Here is a 26,247-nt window from a genome sequence, read left to right on the forward strand (position 1 = left end):
AGATCCAGTATATGATATGAAAAAGCATGCCTGTATATTTCTTATGTTGAAAATGTTTTCAAATAATGACTATAACTTATAAGAATGGTAGAATATTTTTATACAGTTTTCATGTTGAAAAATACCTACTAGTAGGAGTTATAAAATATATTAAAAAGAATCCAAGAGCACTCTTGAACAGGCTTTTATTTCTCATCATACGATGCTATTTCTGAATCTTTTACACTGTCAGTTTTGAAAATGAAAACATCGTTTTTTCCTTTTCACAGAAATGATAAGATTAATTTACCTGTTGAGATGAGCAAAGCAGAAGAAACATGAGTTTCTGCCTGTTATTTTGTCAACACTGTATAAACCAGTTATGTATTTTCAAAAACATGCTTTCCAAATCTTGTACCTAATGATTATGTCTTTGGTATGAGTACATATGCCCGACTCCCCACTTTCTCAGCCTGCATCCCCAGAGTTGTGTTTACTTACAGAAGCACAGTTTTCAGACTTGTCTTCCACAAAACCAATTTGGCAGGGTGTCCTCTGATTCTGAAGCCAGTAGTCTGTAGATTCCAGCAGGCTGTTGCTGCGGAGAACCTGAAGGAACCAAGACAAACTTCTCAGTGTTATTGGCAAGATTTTCTATTTAAACAAGGAACTCTTTTCTGAAGAATCTGTAAGTGTTTTGTTTGCCTCAGAGCATCTGGATATTAGAAAAAACTTCCAGGATAACAGCACCTCTAGAGTGTGTAAAATATTCAACCAAGAATCCACTTTAGAGGGATACATTGAAGTGAATACTGTTGTTTTTTCTCTCATCTAATTCAACATCTGGAAACTTCAGTGTACCTGTGACTTTTGCATAATTTGCAGTCAAGTGATTTTTTTTGGGGTATGGTCCAATTGGCAATGGGGAATCAAACTTCATTTAAGTGTTGGAACTCTTTTACATTCTACAATATGAAAATTTTCCATTAAAAAATGTAGTTTCTCCATTTGGCACAATACTGTTACCGAAATTATGATTCTTTAGTTCTTCAGCTTTGCTAATATATCTGTGAAATAGGGCACAGTTCTTCTAGAACACTTAGGATACTATATTAAATTTTAAAATTATTAGGAATAAGTAAGTGTCTTACAACAACCCTTTCCCTTGTAGAAGGAGTATGGTAAAGCAAAATCAATTTGAATACATAAGTGAACAACACTGTGATTTACAAATGCCTTGTTTCTGGGCTTTGATTTTAAATCAAAGAAGAAAAATTGCACTTCTGAGCCAAAACATTTTGAAGATGCAATCTCATAAACAAACAAATGACTCAACTTCTGATGTGTCTTAACTCTATTCAAATATTGTATAAGATTTTTCTCATCTTATATAAGATTTCCAATGCTCTCCTGGTACCCTCTGCTTTATTAGGGTACATGTCTGCTACTATTTGACAACTACCTTCACTTAAGTAATATAACACATTTAATCAGTTTGGTTAATGCCACAAAAATAGAATGACACTTCAATTACATTTCATTTGCACAGTGAAGGATTGTCTTTTTTTCTATAAAGATAAAAGTACATTAATTTTTGTCTCTGCATGTTGAATTAACCAAATATGTTTAACACATTTTTCTATAACATTTTTGTTTCAGCTAAGTGATATTATTACTTTTTAAATATTTTTCCCACTCAATGCTTATTATTCCTGGAGATGACAAATTTTCATCCTTTTACAGAACAGTACAAAGAGACACTTTGATGAGAAGGTAATTGAATGACGAAATTCAGTTATCACTGCAGACTCAAGTTGGCAATGGAACCTCTCAGGTCTCTTCAAGATTTTATCTAAACTGTGGTTCTTAAAGTGTGAGCTGAGACCCCCTAGGGGTCACTGAGATCTTTCAGAGAGTCCAGCAGTCAAACTATGCTTATTACAATACAATTCATTCGAATCATCTCATGAGTACTCAGTGGAGTTCTCCAGGGTCCACACGAGGTGTGATGGTGTAACAGGCTGACTGCAGAAGCAAATAGGAGAGTCTAGCTGTCTTCTTTTAAGTCAGATATTAAGAAGATTTGCTAAAAATGTAAGATGAAATTATTTTTCTCACTAAAGTGTTTTGTTTTGGAAAACATAGATATTTTCCATAAAAATATGTATGTTAACATGTAATGTGTTTGTTATTATTTTAAAATTATGTTAAAATAATAAATTATGGTTATTTATATTGTTACTGTTATTTTAAAGTCACACATATTTAGAATTTTCTTAATTTTTTTTCTATGAATTATAACTTTATATAGCTTCTTTAAGTTTCAGTATTTTCATTTCTTTCTATGTGGCCTCAGACTTCATCAAAATATGCTGAAAATACAATTTAGTATATAGCAAAAGCTGTTTTTTATAATTTTTATTTTATATTGAAGAATAGTTGATTAACAATGTTGTGTTAGTTTCAGGTGTACAGCAAAGTGATTCAGTTTACATGTATCTATTCTTTTTCAAATTATTTTCCCATTTATGTTATTACAGAGTATTGTTATGTCAACCCCAAACTCCCAATTTATCCTTCCCTGCCACCTTTCCCCTTTGGTAACCATAAGTTTGTTCTCTAAGTCTGTGAGTCTGTTTCTGTTTTGCAAATAAGTTTATTTGTATCATTTTTTTGATTCTGCAAGTAAGTCAGACAAAGACAAATATCATATGATATCGTTTACGTGTGGAAATTTTCTTAGCTTTAATTTATAATATGGAAAATATCAATAAGTGTAAACCCTACAATCAGAAGCTTCATCAGGTCTCCCAACATTTTTAGAGTGCAAAGGAATTTTGATTCTGAAAAAATACAATTGAGAACCATTGATCTAGACTAACTTTATTTAAAGAAGACAAAGCTTCTCAGTCCACCTCCTCCACTGCCATTCACTTTTACTTTCAGCATATTTAGAATAGAATTTAAGAGACTGGACATTAGTGATCTAACTGCGTTGAAATCTAAACCTGGTCATTAGTAGCAGGAAGACCTTGGGTGGTTGCCTAAAATCCTGAGTCTAGGTTTCTACACCCATGAATGGAGAGAGTAACACCCACCTGGTGGTGGAATCATTGGGGTATTCAGTGAGATGACAAGTGTCAAACACTTCAGCATGCAAGATGACAAGTCATCCTCTCAATACATGGCTCTCATTTTTACTATTTGATACGAACTTCAAAGGAAAATAGAAAATTGGAAGCTTTTGCCTGAAATGAGTGGACTGAAAACATTTCAGATGTATGAAGACAAATTTTCTTCAGCAAATATTCTGACCTAAGGTGTAACTTCAGTTCAACATTTTGTAGTATTAATGGTTGCAGCTACTAGTTTTTGCGTGCTTAGAATGTGCTGGGAAATGTGTTAAATTTTTCATATATTTATTTACTTATTTATTACTTTTAAATTTAATTCTTAGTGCAATACTATAAGGTAGGAATTAAAGAGAAGGATCTTCGTGGCAATTGTCATTTTGCAGATGAAGACCTTGAGGTTCAGAGGGATTTGAGTTCCTGCCCCAAGCTGCTCAGAGCTGGACTTTGAATTCAGTTTTGAAGATACCAAGTCTGTGAGTGAAATCATTTAACAATGTTGCCTTGCATAACCCCTACAGATGGGTGTGATTTGGGGTATGTTTCTGAAGCATTATGTGCCTCTAATTTTTGTAAACATAACTATGTTTACTCTGCATCATAATAATGTTAGAGATTTAAAATGGAAGCATCAAATGAACATACCAGTTAAGAATAGTTTGCAATGCAGCTTAATAACTCCTCTGACTAAAAATCCGTTCTTAGCCATTTCAAAGCTCACTCCACAGAAATTAGACCCTGGACTTTTTCTGTATTCTAACGTATTCTAACATATTCAAGGCACATGTATCATGGTTGCAACAAACTGTGTGTCAACAAGAGAAAACAACTGCCACTTAGAGGAGCTTATGAATTATTCCTGTCTTAAGTCAGCCCTAAGAGGTGGGCAGAGTTCAGACACAATTCACTTAGGTCTTCCAGAAAAGTGGTGGGCTGGACTGGCATATTTTCCAGGTGAAACACAGAGAGTCAGAGATGGAAATGCCGAAAGACATCAGCCTGACATTTCCACACTGCAAGATTCCCAAGGCCATGAAAAAGACTGTCTCATGATGAGGCTGACTGAGAGAATTGTCAGCTACCTAACAGATTTCTCCTGTGTTGAACTTCTCTGATATAGGGAAATAGCACAGAAAGATTCATTTGTTGAGTCTTCTACTATAAGGGCATTTTTTGCACCTATTTTAAACATAAATAATAACAAAACTTATACAAAGATCTTGTTCTGCCCTATCCTAAGGGGGGGGGGAAGTCGACAGCTTTATGGACCTGCTTACTCAGTGGAAAATGCTAGAAAGACATCTCACTTAGCTATTCCATATCATTTGGATCCTGAGTGTCTTCTCAAAGGTCCATCTTTGCTTTAGAGGAAACAGAAATGTCAGAGCGAGGAAATGAAATTTAAAGTGCCACCTACATCTTTCAATTGCTTAAGAACAAATGTTTTGAGGAGAACATCTTTCATGAGAATATTCATTCACGGTGTAATTTTAAAATGTGAATTTTATTCATCATAATTTAAAAAATAGTTTATTTGATCTTATCAATAATTAAAATACATTTCATTGATATTTAGAGATTATTATTTAATACTTATATTTGTTCATTATTGACCAAAAAATAATACATTTAATTGAGAGCTCTCTGGACTAAGGCCCTAGTAGATGTTATCTGAATTAAACTTCTAGATTTATAAGGTAGAATTTGAGGGCTAATATGTGAAATGCACTTAAAACAGTGCTTGGCATATAGCAAGTGCTCAATAAACATTTGCTATTATAAAAATTATTATTCTGTTTGCCCAGACTTAGAGGGATCAATAATTTTCTTGTTAGTGGAGAGCTAGCATTTGAGCCAGGCTCTCTGGTCCCAAAGCCCCCATTAGGCATGGCTCCATTGCAAGCTGGTAAAATTACATAATTTCTCATCCTTGGATTCTACCAAACATATGTTTATATATTTATCCATCTCTCCCTCATGGGCCTGGTCTGGGTGATCAGGAGCTTTGAGCTCCATTCCTGACCCTACTGTCTGTGTGGTCAGGCTACCCACCAGCTCCCAGCCTCAGTTTGTCCTTTGTATACAATTAAATCATGTGATCTGAAGGGCCACTCTACATGGAACATCAGTAATTCTCTGCCTTCCTCCTCCTTTCATTGTTTCTGCTGTTCCAATTCCCAAATACATTAAGAGCCAAATAAGCAAATAAAATAAAAATGCAGGCTTCAATAAACCACTTAGAATCATATGTTAAGCAATTTTAACCTGTGAAAAGCTTTTGGTGTAATGGTTTAGCCAAGTCATTAGAAAAAGAAGAATGCTTGAAAGAAGAATATGTGCTTGATAATTTAATGATTTTGAAGCTTTATGAATACAATCTCCCTGCTGAGACAGTCACTTTCTGATGGTGGGGAGGGAAGGAGAAAAACTCACCAGGCTCTCAGTGGTTCATTCATTTATCTGCTATTTTTAGCTGCAGGTTCAGTTATTTCAGATGAAGAGCTAATAACAAACATGCTGTGCATTCACTAGTTTGAAATAACAATGGCACATTTTCTCTTAAAATTTCATGAGTGTCCTAAGCAATGAAGAAAGATTGTTCTGCTCTCTTGTACAGTGACTTTCCTTTTTTATATAGAGAACCAATTTGTAGGAATTTAGTATTGATATGGCATGGGGAGGGGAAAATGGACTCCTGGTAACCTGGACACAGCTCTAAACATTGCTGGGCAGAAAAAAAAGTAGTAATTAGATTGGAGAAGACAGTAATTTAAGGTTAGTCACAGAGGTTTGGAGGCAGAGCTGATATTCTCTTCCATCTCATCACTTACTGAGTGATCTTGGGCAAGTCATTTAGCTTCTGCAGGACTTAGTTTTTGTATTTATTACAGGAAGATGATTACAGGCACTTCAAAAAGTTATTCCAAGGCTCAAATAAGAGAAGGTTCATGAAGGACTACCCTCTTAACAGAGTAGGCAATTGATAGGTGATGGCTTTTATTATAAGAATGCAGTAAAATTTAGACAACACATTTTCCATCTTAACATTTTCTTGATCTCCACACAGCACCTGGCAGTTTCTCTTTTTTGTATTTGTGGTGCTCCATTTTTATTTTACCCTCTTGCTTCTCTCATTTCCTCCTTCACTCAATATTCGGTCAACAGAGGTTCACTGAACTCTTTTGATGTTTGACACTGGGAATATTAAGATGAACAAAATGACTGCTGTGCCTTGGAAATTAAACTCTAAGAGGGGAGAACAAGCGCTGACAGGCTCGTGATAGAGAAAACAGGTGCTTTGATCAGGACGATCTGTGTCAGAGATTACCCAGGATGGAGTAGCCAGTTCAACCTGCAGAAGGTTGAGACAGTGCACTTGACCCTCATGTCAAGTTGAAAGATGCATCTGAGTTGTCTGGGGATGTTGGAGAAGGTTGGGAGAACATGTCTCTCTTTCTAAGTAGCTTTCCTCTCTGATGCCCTAAAAGGGAGCATCCCCTCTGCATAGGGCCTCAGCGTGTTGCTCTTTCCACCCCTCACAACCCTTTTCATCAGAGATCTTACTGACTCCAAGGGTACTAATTCCCGCCTGGGGGGATGACTCACTGGTCTATGACTTCATCTTTGACCTTTCTCTAGAGCTTGGCTTTTCACAGTTCTAGCTGTTAGTTATTTTTCTTGGATCTCCTGCTGTCACCTTGGACTCTTTGTGTCTGAACCCAAACCTTTCCCTCCCCAATTCCGGCCCTTAAAAGAAAGCTGACTCCCTGACTTCTGTATTTGCAGTTAATGGAAGAACAATTCTCTTACCCTGGCTTGAAATGTCTGTGCCATCTGGAACGCCTCTTTATCTGTTTCTAGTCTTATATTCTGCTCTATTTTTTTCCTTAATTCACTTAACATTTAAGTACATGCTATAGACTAGTCTCTGGGTAATACAATAGTGAATAATGCAGACTCGATCTCCACATTTATGGAACTTAAAATCTGGCATGGAAACCCAGAAGTAAATAAAGGAGCACTGAAATACACTTTTAATTATAAATCGTGGTAGGTAGTATAAAGAAATTCAACATGGTGCAGTGATAGAGAATAAAAGAGATGGAATGATACTTGGGAAAGGCAATTAGGGAAGGCTGGACACCCACAGGGTCCTTAAGAATTACAATCGTTAACGTTACAATCGTTAACGAGTCTTCTATCTCCTTCACCCCTTGCCTCTCAAATCCATGTAGCTTACTGAAACCAGAATCAGAGATAAGTACTAGGCTTTGAAGACAAACCTGGTTTCAAATTCCAGTTTTTCCGTTAATTAACTCTGCAGCCTAAGGCAGTCACTTAACCTCTTTGAGACTCATTTTTCCACCTACAAAATGAGGTCGGTGTTGCACTCACAATGAAGAAATTTTTAGTAGACATTAGAAATACTAAACACACACAGTATCTGACTACTTTAGGTGTTCACAAACAGTGAAGAGTGAATAATAAATAGCTATTATTATCACAAATATGATTACTGATGTTATGTAATTCTCTCCCAAGACCTTAACCTCAGTTGATTAATTGACCCAATAAACAATAACGTTGTACCATCTATTCCTACTGGAAACCTGGCCAGGTCCTGGGGAACAAGGAAAGACATATTTGCTTAGTAAACCCCAAATTTTATGGGCTTATTGTCAAACTATGGCTTGGTATTCAAGACAGAACCTAATTCAGCTCTCATCTGTTAATCATTTCATGAATATGTATTAAGCTCCTAAGTTCAGGATACTGAACTATGCCCAGTTTAGGTGTTTTCCAGGCTTTGTCTCCAATACTTTCCCTGCACACGCCCTCTGCTAGAATCTCCCACTTACTAAAAGAGCTCCATCTCCTAGTCTTTATAATGCACATGCTTTTCCTCAAATCTTTCCACCAGCTCCCTGAACTTTTCCCCGGAAGTTCCTTCCCAGCTATCAAGATATAATTGAAACAACCCCTTTTCCCTATCAAATGTTTCTTCTTCATGATGAAAACAATTTTTTATCTCAGAATTTTGGAATGTGCATGCATGTCTTGTCCTTCCCATTAGATGATATGAGTATTATTTCTGCAAGGCTTTTGTTTTCCTCAGAGATTTTATGGAAAGGTTACAAAGAATTTTTATGTTGAGCAAGATTCCCATTTTCTACTTCTGTACTATCAAATATTGTCAAATTTTATTTTCTGATCATTGTAGGTACAATGATGTTAAGAAGCATCAAAGCCCTTAAAGAGAAAAATTTCAAACACAAAATGCTACATTTGCCTATTGAATATATCATGATTAATGATGGAATGGTGCTTAAAATTAAGTGGATAATGTCATCAGAACAATGAACTCATTCTTCAAAAGCAGAGATTTATCATTCTCCCACCCCCAAACAGGTAGACTCAGAGAAGATAAGATGTGTTGGGATTTTGAGACACTGACTCTCTCAGCTGTCTGGAGGCTGGAGAGAACCTGAGTTGGCCATTCCAGGGCAAGCGCCTCTGGCCATCTGCTTATTCAAGAGTTCCAAACAAATATTATTTAAAAAAGTATGTATAGTAATGTGGAAAAGATTTGGAAACATCATCTAAAGTAATCATCCTTTCAAATGTTGCACACAATTTTCATGAATGTGTGTTGGAGATGAGGAAACAAAAAGCAAGAGCAGCAATAAAATGAAGGAAGCCATAAAAGTCCATTAATAGAGTCCTGGGCATCCCTCAGAGAAGAATCTCCAGGCGCCTATTGCTGTTCTAGCCGTTTTCTAGGAAACTCAATTAAATTTTTCTTACACAAAGAGATTGTAATGTGAGCAGGGCAATTAGATTTGCACAGTGAGTGGTAAAGATGGCAGAGAGTTGATGAGAATGATGTTAGGGAAGAACGAAGACAGCTATTCATCAGATATTACTACCTATTTGCTCTGCAATAAACAGTGGCATCTCTACTGCTGGTAACATTTTCTTCATAGAGATATCACATCCCTATAAAATTCATCCTTTTATCAATTACAGGAAAAAATCTGTAAAAAATACAAACACATGGAGGCTAAATAATACACTGCTAAATAACCAAGAGATCACTGAAGAAATCAAAGAGGAAATCAGAAAATACCTAGAAAAAATTGACAATGAAAATACGATGACCCAAAATCTATGGGATGCAACAAAAGCAGTTCTGAGAAGGAAGTTTATAGCAATACAGTCCTACCTCAAGAAACAAGAAATATCTCAAATAAACAACCTAACCTTACATGTAAAGCAATCAGAGAAAGAAGAATAAAAAAAAAACCAAAGTTAGCAGAAGGAAAGAAATCATAAAAATCAGATCAGAAATAAATGAAAGAAACAATAGCAAAGATCAATAAAACTAAAATCTGGTTCTTTGAGAAGGTAAACAAAATTGACAAACCATTAGACGGACTCATCAAGAAAAAGAGGGAGAAGACTCAAATCAACAGAATTAGAAATGAAAAAGTAACATTTCATTTCAAAAGTAACGACTGACACTGCAGAAATACAAAGGATCATAAGCGATTACTACCAGCAACTATATGCCGATAAAATGGACAACCTGGAAGAAATGGACAAATTCTTAGAGAAACACAACCTTCTGAGACTGAGCCAGGAAGAAATATAAAATATAAACAGACCAATCACAAGCACTGAAATTGAGACTGGGATTAAAAATCTTCCAGCAAACAAAAGCCCAGGACCAGATGGCTTCACAGATGAATATTATCAAACATTTAGAGGAGAGCTACCACCTATCATTCTCAAACTCTTCCAAAATATAGCAGAGGGAGGATAACTCCCAAACTCATTCTACAAGGCTATCATCACCCGGATACCAAAACCAGAAAAAGATTTCACAAAAAAACAAAACTACAGGCCGATATCACTGATGAACATAGATGCAAAAGTCCTCAACAAAATATTAGCAAACAGAATCCAACAGCAAATGAAAAGGATCATACACCATGATCAAGTGGGGTTTATCCAAGGAATGCAAGGATTCTTCAATATATGAAAATCAGTCAATGTGATAAACCATATTAACAAATTGAAGGAGAAAAACCATATGATCATCTCAATAGATGCAGAAAAATCTTTTGACAAAATTCAACACTGATTTATGATAAAAACTCTTCAGAAAGTAGGCATAGAGAGGACCTACTTCAACATAATAAAGACCATATATGACAAACCCACAGCCAACATCGTTCTCAATGGTGAAAAACTGAAACCATTTCCTCTAAGATCAGGAACAAGACAAGGTTGCCCATTTTCACCACTAGTATTCAACATAGTTGTGGAAGTTTTAGCCACAGCAATTAGAGAAGAAAAAGAAATAAAAGGAGTCCAAATCAGAAAAGAAGAAGTAAAACTGTCACTGTTTGCAGATGACATGATACTATACATAAAATTTTAAGTTTTTATTTTGCTTGAGTGAGATTACTAGGTAGTGTGGTAACTCAATAAAAAACTGATAAACTGTCTTGTAAAGTGGATTTGCCATTTTCATTCCCATCAGCAGTGTATGAGAGTTCAAGTTGCTCTACATCCTTGTCAGTGCCTGGTGTTGTCAGTTTTTGCTTTCAAATTAATTTTAGTCATTCTACTTGGTGCACAGTGGTACTTCATCGAGGCTTATTTTCCTCTTATTTTTTAAAGATTTTTTTTCCTTTTTATGATTCTTTTATTTAAAATTTAATTGGATTCTATATTGGTACAAATCACATTCATAAAGCAATAAAGCATTAATTAGACTCTATATTTGATGCTAACTTTGGAATATCATTTCCAAGAGAAGGATAACACCATCCATATTAAGTTTTCATTCTGTCATTCATTCATTCAATGGCTGATTGTTGAGCACCTGCTGTTTTTACTAGGTGTTGCTTATTTACTGCACGATCAGGGGCGGACAAAACAAAAATAATGACAAAGCAAACAGTTTTGTTCTCATCCTGTTGAGGGAGGACAGACCATAATCAAATAAATTTTCCATATTTATATATGTTCTGATAATGAAGATCACTGTGAAAACTACTGTGACTACTGTGAAGACAAAGCCACAGAAAGGGATAAAAATTAAGAGATGTATTTTGGAAAGTATTTTCTGGCCTCTCTGAGGGTGACGTTGAGCAGAAATCTGAATGAATTAAAGTGCCAGTCACACAAGCACCCGAGGGAAGAGCATCTCAGGCAGAGATCACCAGCAAAAACAAAAGCTCAAAGTAGAAATGTTTTTGTTGATTTTGAAGAAGAGCAAAGAGCCCATAATGGCTGGTGCAGAGTGAGTGGTAGGGGAAGTGATGAGAAAGAACTTTTTATCTTTCACTGGAAAGAAATCCATGGCTGAGCTGAGCCAGATAGTCTTTAATGTCATGAAGCACTCTAAGATGCTACAAAATGGTTAATTATAATTTTTGGGTGTTTAGTCACTGGCTTAAATAATGCTTAATTATTAGCTTAAATTTTTATAATAGCTTAAAACCTACCCCCTGCCACACATTGAACTAGAAGTCAAAAGATTTTGTGTAATTTTACACTCTTATTTTATGTTGATTTAATCTGTGCCTTAGCGAACTTTTTGGAGAACTCTATAATCTTTTGTTTTCCACTCTGGGATATGATACCTTTTCATTACCTCACAGTAAAACTCTATTGCTTATTTAAAGCACACTGAACTCCTAAAAAGAGACAAGGAAACAAATTGGAAATGAACTTATTTTGTGGAGGGAAAAAAGTGGCATAGAAAACTCAGTGGTTTCATCTCAGTTTCTCAGAAGGTTGAATTAAATGTTAAGATAACATTTTCCTTTTAATGATGATTCTTCTGGCTGACTGCCTGAGGTTTTGTGTATTTAGCCTCCTTTGAAAAAAGGGGGAAACTGTTTCCAAAGTATGAATAATCATGTTTGATTATTCATAGGACATATTCTGCAATATGATCATCTGGTTGGATGTGAAACATTCTTGCATTATACGACTGACACCTAGTACAGTTTGGAAATCTTGTAATTGATTATTACAAAAGTATTGGAAAACAGTGGAGTTCTTTTAAGGCCTTGGAACTAATAATTCTCCACTGTCAAGGAGCAGATCAAAGGCATAGATGGTTTGGAAGTTTGGGAAAGAAATGCTTAGCAGCGGATCTGCAATTCTTTCTCTCTTTACTGTGGAGAACAGTGGGACAGAATACCCCCAGAGAAGAAAGAAGGTGACATTCTCATATCTCGTTATAAACATACTAACCTCTAGATAAACTATACTTTTATAGCAAGAGAGTCCTTATCTATGGGATGCTCTTAGCAATCCTGGTCGAACTAAGCTTGCCTCTGGGAAATAAATATGAAATATACTGATTTATAAATATCTCTGACAAATGTCACACATGCAAGTAACTTAGTATAAAATGGAAATGTTTCACGAACAAAAGGGCTCTCTTCTTTGAAATTAATGTCCCCATGTATGTAATCTGGAGACTTTGTATATTAACCAGGCACAGAGTTTATCCTAATGTAACAAGAAATGAACTAGGTAGACAGTTTTAGATCTCTCCCTGCTTTTCTCGTGCAACACAATTACTCTGTCCTGGAAGCTCCATTGTATTTCAATGCAATCACAAGAAAGGTATAAGAGCACACAGGGCAATTCAGCAGTATCAAGCCACGCTTGTTTACTTCTGCCACATCACACTTCAGCCAGTCAGCTGTCTGAAGGATGCTTTGAAAGTTGATCAGAGCTTTCTCCACATGAAAATGAAAACCAAGTTTGAGTCTCAAGTATAAATTACAGGAGTTTCAAACACAGATATACTCAGGAAATGCAATTACAGTATAATTTATGAATGGTTTGATTTAAAGAGAGTCAAATTAGACATAAATGGAGGACAGCTGATTAATTGCTATTTAATTCCTATTTAGATGCAGTATAATGCTGTCACGTTCATATGACCAGTGATGGAAATGTGATTTTTAATGTTAGGAGAAGCAAAATATAAGAAAAAACGTACATGTAAGAAAACACACGATGTGTATCTAGACCTACCATTGACTTTGTATGATTTTTCTGCAAAGTGTAAGTAGCACAGATTTTGCTGTTCATCAAAGAGGTAGCGGATTTAGCCACGTATCCCTTGAGTACTGATGTGTGCCTTTGGCCTTTGGCAATTATAAGAAAGTGGCAATTCTCATTTCTTGACTCTTCTTTGGAAGAAGCTGCTGGGAACAACTACCTTCTAAGATGTCAACATATGGACACAAAATTTGCTAAGGTTCACACCTGCTTCTTGGATGCTTCTCATTCTGGAGAGTGTGAGCCCTCATCTGGATCTTTTAGGGCAGGTGTCCTTCTCAAAATGTAGAGATAAGCCTGGTAAATGTGGGCATGCACATGACAGGGCTCATTTTCAGAGATTCATGAGCCAGAAGGCCCCTATGGAGGACTCTTCAAGATTATCTGAGCCAAATCTTTCCATCCTATTCTGGGAGAATTGAAAAGTGGGCACTTTGATCAGAAGGGTGAGCCTGGCCAGATACAGGGAAGGTGGATGCTGTTAGGACTGATGGGGAACATGGTGTTTACTGCAGGCTACAAGGCTGAGAGGGTTGTTTACATGGGGACTGAAGGGAAAGAGAGGAGAACCTTAAGGCTAGTGATGGAACCCTGGGATGGTAAGATATTTTTTTTGGAGCACAGGTTCCGGACGCTCAGGCTCAGCGGCCATGGCTCATGGGCCCAGCCGCTCCACGGCACGTGGGATCTTCCCAGACTGGGGCACGAACCCGTGTCCCCTGCATCGGCAGGCGGACTCTCAACCACTGCACCACCAGGGAAGCCCATGGTAAGATATTTTAAAGGCCCACAGAGAGAAAAGAGAGTTTTGAATGCCAGATTAGATATTTAAAAAAATTTAGACCCCTCCCAGTTTTGGATAGAGATATTGAATACCTACTATAAAGGTTTGGTGTAATTGCAATAATTCAGGAAAAAAAGATCACTTGCCTAGTTTCAATAGTGCAACATCACCTTCAATTCCACAAAATGTTTTAAGCTATTCTGGGTTTTCAGAGTCCTACTTTTTGGTTTAAAAAAAAAGGAAAGAAAGAAAAGAAAAGGCACCGCAAAATCCTTCCAGGAGTTCTTCACACACAGCAAAAAGGACACTCAAGGAACGGAGCTGTAGAGAAGAGAGTAAGACTAGCATATTGGAGTCTCAAGTGCTCTATATAGCAATTGTTGGCAGGAAAGAGAGGTGGTGTGGAGTCCTGAATAGAAGTCTTGACTTTTGAAGTAAGAAGCTGAATCATATTCAAACTGCAAAGTGAGCCATAATTGCTGGGTTTCAACAAAGTTTCCCATGTAAGATTACCGAATTGACATTTTCTAAAGAATAAACTCACCATGTAGCACATATAGCCCCACCTCTCTAAAGTTCAGTGTGGACCAGGCTGCTTTAAAGGCAAGAGAAGACATTCATCATTTCGACCTGCTTTTGTTGAAGGCAGAGGAAGTTAGTCCCCACCAGAGCCCTCATCATTTTGTTCTGGCCTCAGTGCAACCTTGAAGCCTCCTGGATGTCAGTGTGGCTCAGCACATGAGGAAGTTTCCTTAGGCAGTCAGCGAAATGGCCCACAGAGGGAATTCTATGGCTGGTTCTTTAGATGCAGCTTGGCTGAATCTGAACCTGTGAACTCGCTACCTTGTCTCCTAGCTCTTCTTCCTAATAACCTCAATGACACCACCACTCATGGACGTCTTGGTTCAAATAGTCAGTGTTCGTGGTTCTGTTCAACTCTCAATGTCATGGAGACCTATTGACCTTGACTTCCAAATGTGTCTCATCAGAGTTCATTTTTCCCTCCTCCCACTGCCTGTATACAGGTTCTGCCTCTCTGTTCCCTGCTTCCCTATCCACATCAGCTATGCTTCTCCTGGCATCCCAGACTCCACTCTCCCTTTGCTCTAAGGAATTATCTTTAGAACTACTATATTAACCATCTTCAAATATCACTTTTAGTAAGACAACTATTTCTTTTTTTAAAAGGCTGTTTTACTGCTGGACAATGCACACTTTTCTTTTTAAAAAATTTATATATATGTATTATATATACATATTATATAATAGATACATATTTTTTTCCCCAGCACCGTGCGGCATGTGGGATCCTAGCTCCGTGACCAGGGATCGAACCTGTGACCCCTGCATTGGAAGTGCAGAGTCTTAACCACTAGACCACCAGGGAAGTTCATACTGTCTAATTCTTTTCTTAAAAATCTCCCTGTTTCTTCAATACCTCTGATTACTCCAGCAAGAGGGCAATAAAACAAGACACCTAGCAGTTTAACAAAATTTGGATAGGCCATTCTCTGGTATCAAAATCTGAGCCTGAAAATCACTACCAGGTTGCTTGATCAGAAGAGAGTATTTATAGAACTCTGAGTAGTTTACACTCCAGAGGGAAAAGCCTTGTGTCTTCCTTCTATAGAAAGGTGACTATGGCTCAATTATGCTGGCTTTGTTTTAAATTTTATTTATTTAGTTATATATTTTTAAAAACCCTTCCTTCCTTTAAAGAAACAGTTTCTACAAATACAGAATATTATAGCTATTTTCTATCATGTACTTCCTAGAATTAATACTGGGGCTTTTGGCCAAGAGCAGTACAATTCTGACTAATAAAAATGTCTTTAGAGATATGGATCAGATTCTGAAAAAGCTTATCAGTTTGTATGCCCATGCCTGCACACATTAATTGAATTGCTTTTGTTAATTACATGTCATCAAAATGAAATGGGCTTAGATGAAAATGTATATTACAGAGTAGGATGCAACATCAAGGGGCATCCATTCTGTTCTTCAGATGTATCTGTGCCACTGTTGACAGCAAATTTAAGTCAGTTTAAAGGAGGTTAGTCACACCAAAGAATGCTCTTGAAACTTCATAGAGCTGATAAGATGTCATATTAAGATCAAACTGTGCCTCTGGGAACCTGAAATGTTATCAGCCTGCTGCCTTTGATAAGTCAAAGTTTAAGGTGGATTTAATTAATGTGGCATAAAAAGAGAAGGATATTTGAGGTATTGATTCTTCTCCAACAATTCTTTCCTCACATGAATCCTATTCAGAGACCTGGTTCCACTATATCCCAAGTTACAAATCTTCAGTCCATCAAGTAAAGCATGCATCGAAAATGTCCAGCTATTGTGGAAGTATGGCATTGACTATAATGCTTTCAAACTAGAGGAAAGTCTAACAGACACTCAGCACAGTGAAGGCACAATGCATGCTATGTCCAGATTAGTTTTTAAATTTTACTTACATAAATTTTGCCCTTGTGTAAAGATTATTTCCTTGGAACTAGTAATTATTGAGCACCAACTATGTGCTAAGGACTTACACAAAACTTTCTGTATATAAACATCACACTAACCCTAAGACATCTGACTCAGAGAAGTTACATCACTGGCCTAAGATCACACAGTAAAAAGAGAAACCTGGAATTTAACTCAGGACTTTGGATTCCAAGTCCAGCTTTGTTACACAACATTTCACTACCTTCCTTTAGATAACAGATTTTGATTTATTATAGAGACAATATAAGGACCTTTCACTTAGTGTTTAACAGACATAAAAGGATAACATTTATAATAATTTAGCTCATTTAAAGGAAAGTCCCTATGATTCAGTTTCACAAAGGTGGTTGCATTTGTCTTGTAAGGAAGAATTGTCCTATGAGAGGAGGAAACATCAGGGAATGTCCGTGTGAGATACAATTTTAAGAGATACCACGGAGGGCTCCAATGTTCCCTCTCCACCAGCAGCTCTCTTTCTTTCTCTCAATTTTTTTCTGGCAATATTTGGAATTCTACCATTTAAATGCATTATTTTACATACATTAAAACTTTCCCTGGGTCTTGGTGCTCATTAAATTAGGGTGACATAGGGGTTAGCTTACATCCCAACTTGGATGGATTGATGCTTTGTGATGAATGGAATTCTGAAATCATGTCCAGGCTCAATAAGCTCAGTTGTCAATGTCAGTTAAGGGAGGGGGCAATCGAACTAGTTTAGCAGTAGTAGTAGTTAAGTAAAAAAAGATTTTATTTTTGCAGTCACTATTTTATTGTGATTGCAATTTTATTGCTTTATTTTAAGCAATCACCAACACCTCAGTGTGAATTTATCTGAAAACTTTCTTAGCACTTAGAGGAAGGGGAGAAGGAAGAGAAAGAATAATTCTGAAGCTAGAGCTGGGATAATGGTATAACATTGTGCATACCAGGGAACTTTTGAGAGCAAAAGGGGAGTCTATCCACAAAATTCCAGGAGAGTATATATAGGCTGTGACTAGATGATATGGTAATCTTAGCTTTGGGGAAAGACTTACTGATAAAAACATATATTAAGGAGTTACTAAGTCCTTCAAATAAGACGACCAAAGTCTTTTTCCTGATGATATGGCTTTTTCACAGCTATGGTGTCTAGTGACCATTTTTCCCTAACAAGAAAATTGCACCCGGGTAGGATTACCAAAAACCTTAGAGATTCATTGTGAATCATACAGCACATGAGATACATTAGGTCAATTTGCAATTTTTCAGAGGCTGATTGTTCAACCAGTGCATTATCTTCTGGACCCTTGTTTTATTTCTTCCACTGATTAATTTAACAATATACCAGTTCGGATAAGAAGGTTTGATGGGGAAGAAGATGAAGCTATTACATGAAATGAGTTTGGGGAATTACCAATAGACTTCAATTATCCAAGTTACTCTTATAGAATGTTGACTGACTGTGAAGAGTGGTGATTCAGCTGGACAGCCTTGCTATTTCTAAGACAGAACTGTCCTTATTCTTTTTGTCACTTTTGTACAGAATATACATTATAGTGAATTTGTGAACATATAGATTCTCACTTCCCCAATCCCATTATCTGTGATTAATGAAATTAAAAATATAATCATGATCACTTAAATCAGCTTGCAGTAATATATAATAATAAAATAAAGGAATAAAGTCTCAATATTCATGCCTTTCACTGAGGGCCCATGTTCCTGATACAAAGAAGAGAAGAAACACTGGTGAGCTACTTTTCTGAAGGCAAGGAAAACAACTATAGCCCACATGGTGTATGACACATGGTATATATGGTTACTAAATTGTCTTAAAATACAATTAGTATGTAAGCTTAAGAGAATATTTAAAATGAAAGGAACGTGCTATGAATATTAAAAAAATATTGCCAGTACTCAATGGTATTGACTTCTCCTGCACTAATTTGTAACAATCGTTCTGAAATTTAGTTGGATAATGTCTTTACTCATTCAAATCTTAATCATACTTCAAAGTCCAAATAAAGATGCACTTGTCTATCTTGAGATATGCCTGTGTAGTTACCTTACATAATTATTTAACTTATTAATTATTGTTTGACTTTTCACATGAGAAGCCAGTATTATCTCCCACACTAGACTGTAAATTCTTCCAGACCAGGGGACATTTGTGATCTATCCTTGTATCTTTCCTCAGGATGTAACAAAATTTTAAAAGCATTTGGGTTGGACTGTATGGAATTACACATATTTGATCATTTTTGATCCATAAAACAGTTTCATATGGTTCAACCTAATACTAGTTGCTCTAGAAATAATTGTGGAATGAGTAGAATTATATTTAAACCTTTAAATGCATATATATACATGAAGTCATTTAGAATAGATGACTGAATTTTTATTTTACTTTTCCTAGTAGCTGTCCAGTCCCAAACAGCTCTATTAGTTCATTAGCTTCCAGACATGATTTTTTAAAAATGAATATGACTACCTATTTTCTAGGGAAATAAGCATAATTGAGATAACAGATCATCTCAGCATGGTAATGCCAATATTGAATTTTTTTTCTGGCACTGCTTACTTGTTGATAAAATCATTCTTTAGAATAATATTCATTGTAGGTAATCATTATTTTGAGTGCTTACAATATGCCAGGCACCGTTCTAAACATTTCACATCTATAAACTCATTGAATCTGCACCTCAGCCCTGTGAAGTGGGTAATATTATCTTTTTCCAGATGAGCAAATTGAGGCATGAAGAGGTAATTTGCTTGAAATCACACAACTAGTAATTATAGAACTGGGTGTCAAATTCAGGCAGTCTGGCTTCAATCTTTCTTTTAAATGCCACTGGAATTCTAATCAATAGAAATAAAGTTATTTAAAAATTAGAATAAATTAAAAATCATTTAGCCTTATGAAAGATATAGCATCCGGTGAAGACTTTATAATTTAGAGTTACAGAGTTGAAGAGACAATACCTAGGGCTTGAAAACCTGCTGCTTCAGTTCTTTCATAAGCAATTCAAAATCATTTTGAATTATAGTGCCTCAGTTTTCTACATTAAAAACTGGAATTCATAGCACTGAGTCCTCTATAAGAATTTCATGAGGATCATATAACACATGATAATAAGAATCCTTAATTAATCAGGCAGGTATATTTTTATATTTGGTTATGAATATATGCATGAAAATATTTTGTAAAATTATGTTTAATGCTACTTTTTAAATAATCAATATATGTTTTCTAATGAAGATATTTGTTTTCTTTGGTACTTAAAAACTATACAAAATCACACAAGCAGAGAATACATAAGGCTGCTTAACTGGGTACAGTAATCTATAAATTGAAATATATATACATATATAATGCACATTATGTATACATAATTATATATACGTATACAATATGATTAGTAAAAGAATTTATCTTAATTTATAGCTATAAGTACTTTTTATAATTGAACTTTGTTTTAACAATAAATGAACTAATCCAGTGTGATTTCCTCTAAGTTTTCATGAAAAGGAACACACTTTCCTCTTGAATTCAGCATCAAATAGTGATAAAAGCATTAGATGAGGGATTGGGCATTTGGCTTTAAATTTCTGGGCCTGAAGTTGGATTGGCTGGAAAAATCGGACAATTAAATTAGATGATTTTACGTTGTTCAAATGACAACTTTCTGCAAGTGTCTTAAAGCAAGATTTGTTTATCAGTTCTAAAATCTATACTCCAGGAAATGTAATTCTGTTCCTAATAAAATAACCAGGCATACCCTTTCCTTTAAGAAAATAGCAAAAGGAGAAGAGCCATGAATTTTTCTTAGCTATAGACTTAGAAGCTTAATATAATAAGTTGGGCCATTCAAAACCCGTGAAGATTTTTCTGCAAGGAGATCCAAGAAGCCGTTATCCATGGCTATGTTTGGAAAGAGTTACTAGAAAAAGTTGGAGGTGTGGTGAAGCACTGGAGGCTTAGAATTTTAAAATCAGACCTTTCTGAAATGCTTGAGTTTTCCGATCATCTCCATGAATTAGATTTTTGGATGTCATCAGGGGGTTGTCCTGGGGAGCAAATTGTGGGTGATTTTGTGGTGTGTTTTTGTTGCTGTTTCTGCTTTAGAAGAAGTGCTTGAAAAGTCAAACTAAAGTAGTGTTCAAGTTCAATCGGTGAGAAGAGAGCGGTGTTAGGCGGTGTTACCTTCTTACACGCAGTGATGGAGCTACCCAAGCTACTTCCCGAGCTGCCGTTGGCGCTGCCCTGCTGCAGTTCCGGAACCTCATACATCAGGGGTGACTCCAACTCGCTGTTTGTGCCCCAAAACACAAAAGAGAACACATTCTGGTGAATCATCTCCATATTCAGAAAGAAAGAAGCATGATGTGGTTTTATGGAAAATCATCTTTTCAGATCTTGCTGAACACTGCAAACCCTCCTGCTGACATTGATGTTTGCTTCTTTGGTGGTTTCACTTTTGTAACTGGTGGAACCACTATGACCTATTCCGTTGTGAATATAAAATTGCGACCCATCAACTTCCAGTGTAGGTGGATGGACACATTGCATCTGCATGACTTCTAGCAGGGTTGACATCTTTCCTTAAGCAAGCAGGTTTAAAACCCAAGCAATATCCTTTCAATTTTCACATTAATTCTCCTTGGCCAAAATGGACACATAAAAAATACTCATTTTATTTTTTAGAATGAGAGAAAAACATAATTTTAACTGGGAGGCAGGGTGGTACCATGAAGCGAACATAAACTTTAGAAAACACAGGTCATCTCTTTATCATCTCTGTGGCTAGAGATGGTATCTTAACTTCTCTGTCTCCATAATTCTAGATGTATATCCTTTTCCCCTATTTCTGTCAAATCTTGGTGGGCTTGACTATATACAGGGCTGTATAAATATTTTAAAAGTTTTGAAATTATTTCTGCAGCCTCAAGGTGTGATATAAATTGAAATTATTTTTAGAAAATATTTTTAGAATATTTAGAAATATTAAGATTCAGAGGATTTTTTTTGTATTTAAATTAAGCTAAATATTTTTCTTCTGAAAATATGCAAATTTGGGTTTAAAAAATGTGCTATTATCTCAAGTCTACACATTTTATTTTCATGGTTGTTTGCCACATAGAACAGGTACAATTCATTAAAATACATTTTTTGGAATACTGTCTAATGATTCCTTATGTAATTATCAACCCCAAATATAGAATTTTTTTCTTAAGAGAAGCACAATAGAAAATCAGTTAAATAAACAATGTATTTCTGAATAACATATAACCCTCATGCTTTAAGTTCTGAATTAGTCAACTTTCACTGCATTGTAATTAACCATAAGTCAAATATTGCATGTATGTAGTCTGTTTGTATTTCTATTATTAATTACTATGAATAACATTTTTACATGACTGCTGATGGTGCTATGTAACAGATCAGAAATTTGGGTAAAAATTTCAAAGAATAATTCAAGCAAAATCTGCTTTATTTTAAACTTTCTGTATTATTTTCTGAGAAATTGCCACCTTGAGGAATAGAATGAGTATAATTTAAATGAAAAGATAGCACCCATGTTATTTTTGATGAACTGGGGAAAGGTTGCAAAAGGAAGGAAGGAAGGAAGGAAAGGAAGGAAGGCAAGGGGAGGGAGGGATGGGGAAAGGATGAAAAACTAACTGGATCCAGATACTGGCTATAACTTCTTAGCCAGGATACTGCCTAGCTTTTCAGGGTCTGTCTCTTCTTTTATAGATGACATGTTTGGAGTAAAGTCTGTGGTCCCTGTTAGCTATGGACATCACTTTCAGAATATCATAGAGAGTCTGAGTTTTCAGCGGTATTTTTACAGGCTTCCCAGGCTTCCCACACGTGGGGTTATAGCTTTTTACACTATTAAGTGTGATTCTCCCTCAAATGCAACTGCAGATGTCCCTCTGAATGCTTTCTTGGCCACAGGACAGTTTGGCCAAACAGGTGAGGTCCCAAATCCTTTTCACGTGGAAGACAGGACCACAGACCCAGCTAACTTTCGGCTGTAATAACTTGGCCCATAAGTCAGAGAAATTGTATGTTATTTCTTCTAGGAGCCAAAGCTCCGTCTGCAGGAGTTCAGGCTGAAGAGTCTACAAAGCTACATGTCCTGTTTGCTACTGTGTCCCTTAGGCAGCTCTGGTGAGCTGGTGTATCACTTCCATCCAGGCCACCAAAGGACTTAGGTTCAGTGTTAGGACACCTCCCATGTCTCTTTGCAGGGTTATTGGTTCTGCGAGTGGGAAGTAGGCAGACTGAGAAGTAAGGTGGAGACAAACCTGATATAAAACAGAGTAGAAACAGAGCTTCAACAATCTGTGATCATTCTAAAGGGGGATCACATCTAACTTAGGGAGAGTAGGTCCAAAATCAGGGAGTAATGGGAACATTGGGAAAAGTAAAAGATCACCCATGGAAGTTCCTTGTTTTCCCATGAATCACACTGTATATGACTGCAAGTAGCCATGGGTGCTATAGTAATTATTATGCACATAAAACTTTAACTGCTGAGCTAATCTAGTGGGAAGAAGAAATGACAAGTCTACCCACATGTATCCTGAAAGTCCTTCTGCCTCTGAGATGACTGTGAGATCCTGGTCAGAGATGAAGGTGAGGAAGGAAATTTGAAACTGTTGCTTGCCTGTAAGGCTCACTTCATTTGTTCTAAGGCTAAGCATGTATAGCATTAAAATATATATATTTGTTTATTGTTATAAGAACTAAATGAGGCAATAGAGTCACATAGTGGGACTAAAATCTGTGCATTACTTCACAATAACTGTGAGGCAACTCCTTGCACCAAAGCCAATGCATCTTTCACTCTCCTGAAATGTTATGAATCAATTTATTGACACCTATATCCAAAATATATCTAGAGAGCCATATCCTTTCTTTTTTTTTTTTTTTTTTGCGATACGCAGGCCTCTCCCGTTGTGGAGCACAGGCTCCGGATGCGCAGGCTCAGCGGCCATGGCTCACGGGCCCAGCCGCTCCGCAGCATGTGGGATCTTCCCGGACTGGGGCACGAACCCGTGTCCCCTGCATCGGGAGGCCCCTAGAGAGGCATATCTTTTAAATCATGTGACATGGATGTAAATTTCCAGTAGGTGGCTACAAGACAGCCCAGTCTGTTCCCATGTCTTTGGAATGGAAATGGAATTTTTAGAGCATTTGCAAAAATGTTGTCTCTAGAGAAGCAGAACATTTGATGCTACAGGATGAGGCAGAGATGGCAAGAACATGAAACTCATGCATTTATTAAAATGAGTTCAAACTGATATTAAAAGAACTACTGTCAAGATACAGTACAGCCTTATAACTTGCTCCTAATGGGTATGGCTGCAAATACTTTCCTGGGACATTTTCATTTGATTCTGACAACTGTTGACAGTATTTATTAAGCACATCCTTTCAGACTGGTTTCATGCTGAAACTGCTAAATACATTTCAATGAGGAGGAAGACGAAGGTAGGAAAGAAGTTACAAAAGCAGAATTTAAAGTAGTGAGTTTAAAAATATTATAGGAAGAGAAGCAGACTCCTTTGCAGAGCAAAGTTATATATGAATTGCCTGAGTCCTGAGCTGTCACCACACTGCAATCATTAATGATTCATGCAGTGTGAATAGGTAGGTCACCATCAGAAAATAGCTTAAGGAATATTCAGTTATTTCACCAGAGAGTGAAGTGTCCAGTTGCTGGAAACTGAGTTGTTTATATGCTGCTACTCAAAGTTTGGTCTATGAATCAGCAGCATTGATATCTCTTGGAAGCTTGCTAGATACCCAGGAACTCAGGTCCTGCCCTAGAACTACTGAATAAGATCTGTATTTTGACATTAAACTTAGGTGATTCGTATTCTCATTAAAGCTTGAAAAACATTTATCTAATGTATTAAGTTAAATATACATTCTTTTTTTGCCCTTGAGCCATTGCACATGATGTTACTTCTTTTAGAAACACCCTTCTCAGTCCCCTTTCTTCCTCCTGGATAATTCCTTCTCTATCCTTTGGGTCTCAGTCTATAAATCACTTCTTGCACTTTCTCCCTTCCCTCTTTCTGCCAAAGAGGCCACTACTGCTCTCCAACCTCCATTGTCCCATGCACAAACACACACATATACTCTCACCTCTTCCCACCCACTTCCCAACTCTCAACCCAACCCAAGAAAAGAGATCAACACTCTTCTTGTGTGTTCCAACAGCACTCTGAACCTTATCCTGTTATAGCATTTGTCAAAATGATATACAATTATGTAATGTTTGTCTGTATCCCCCTTTAGGCTGTAAATACTGAAAGATTAGGGACCCCTTACAACCTAGGACAGTGCTAGGCAGTGATGAATGCTCAATTAGTATTTATTAATGTTGTTTTTTTCTTATCTTTCTGAGCAACCTGTTTGACCTCAAAAGTTATGCACAAAAGAGTGTTTGAATTCAATGCTTAATTTTCTGCAGTGGTGACATATGGTGAGATAAGCCACATCTGAGAAGATAAGCTAAAGTATTTCCTAGGATAATTCTAATGAAAAGGGATCCTGCTGCTATTGTTGCGAGAGTCTAGTAAACACAGTGAAAGTTAGACAATCTTAAGATTCTAAGAGGTAAGATTTCTTATCTTCTTCCCCATTTAAAGAATGATTTCAGTGAAATATAGTAATTGGTTTGATTGTCTCAGTTCTGTTAAGGATATCCACTCTTGAGCTTTAATACTAAATCCTCTAATTGCAACACTTGGGGGAAAAAAGCTCACATCTATCAGAAGGAATTTTGAGCAAAGAATCAAGTTGCTCTTGTTAAAGCCAGTTTAACAATGTGCCACAACCTAGAATTTAGAGGATTTTAAAATACACATTTGTGTGGTTCAAAATGAAAATTTGCTAAAGTGAATGTCCTTCTTTTATCCTCAGCTAAAGGGATTAACTTGTTAGATGAAGCTCAGGGGTTTAGGTTAGTCTTTCAAAAACTGATTTGTTTTTGGAAACATAAAAAACTCTGAAAACCCATAAGAATCTTGAGAAAGAAGAACAAAGCTGGAGGCATCACACTCCCTGGTTTCAAACTATATTACAAACCTATAAAATAGTGTGATACTGGCATAAAAACAGACACATAGATCATTGGAATAGAATAGAGAGTCAGAAATAAATGCACACATACAGGGTCAATTAATTTATGACAAAGGAGCCAAGAATATACAATGGGGAAAAGACAGTCTCTTCAGTAAATGGTGTTGGGAAAATTGAGCAGCCACATGCAAAAGAATGAAACTGGACCACAACCTTACACCATACACAAAAACTAACTCAAAATAGATTAACAGCTTGAACATAAGACCTGAAACCATAAAAATCTTAGAAGAAAATATAGGCAGAAAGCCCACAGATAATTTTTAAAATCTGACACCAAAAACAAAAGCAAAAACAAAGAACTGGGACTGCGTCAAACTAAAATGATTCTGCACAGCAAAGGAAACCATCAACAGAATGGAAAGACACATTGCTGAATACGAGAAAATATTTGCAATTCATATATCTGATAAGGGACTAATATCCTAAATATGCAAAGAACTCCTACAACTCAATAGTAAGAAACTGAACAACCCAATTAAAAAGTGGGCAGAAGATCTGAATACTGATGGCCAATGAAAAGATGGTACATGAAAAGATGCGCTACATCATTAATCATCAGGGAAATGCAAATCGAAACAACAATGAGCTATAACCTCATGCCTGTTAGAAAGACT

General features: G+C 36.4%; 1 protein-coding gene across 3 annotated transcripts in view; it reads right to left on the bottom strand.

Annotated features, from left to right (window-relative positions):
- Positions 1 to 26,247, bottom strand: part of SPHKAP (SPHK1 interactor, AKAP domain containing) — a gene marked incomplete at both ends in the record, with an annotated part of 145,792 nt that overhangs the window by 89,282 nt on the left and 30,263 nt on the right. For all 3 annotated transcript variants that reach the window (XM_081242166.1, XM_081242165.1, XM_081242164.1), the window contains 2 exons: positions 481 to 588; positions 20,672 to 20,777. In XM_081242166.1, coding sequence (XP_081098292.1) covers positions 481 to 588; positions 20,672 to 20,777 — 214 coding nt within the window. The remainder of the gene's footprint in view (positions 1 to 480; positions 589 to 20,671; positions 20,778 to 26,247) is intronic.

The sequence above is a fragment of the Mesoplodon bidens genome (assembly GCF_964165515.1).
Source record: "Mesoplodon bidens genome assembly, chromosome: 8".
In the NCBI taxonomy this organism is placed as follows: domain Eukaryota; kingdom Metazoa; phylum Chordata; class Mammalia; order Artiodactyla; family Ziphiidae; genus Mesoplodon; species Mesoplodon bidens.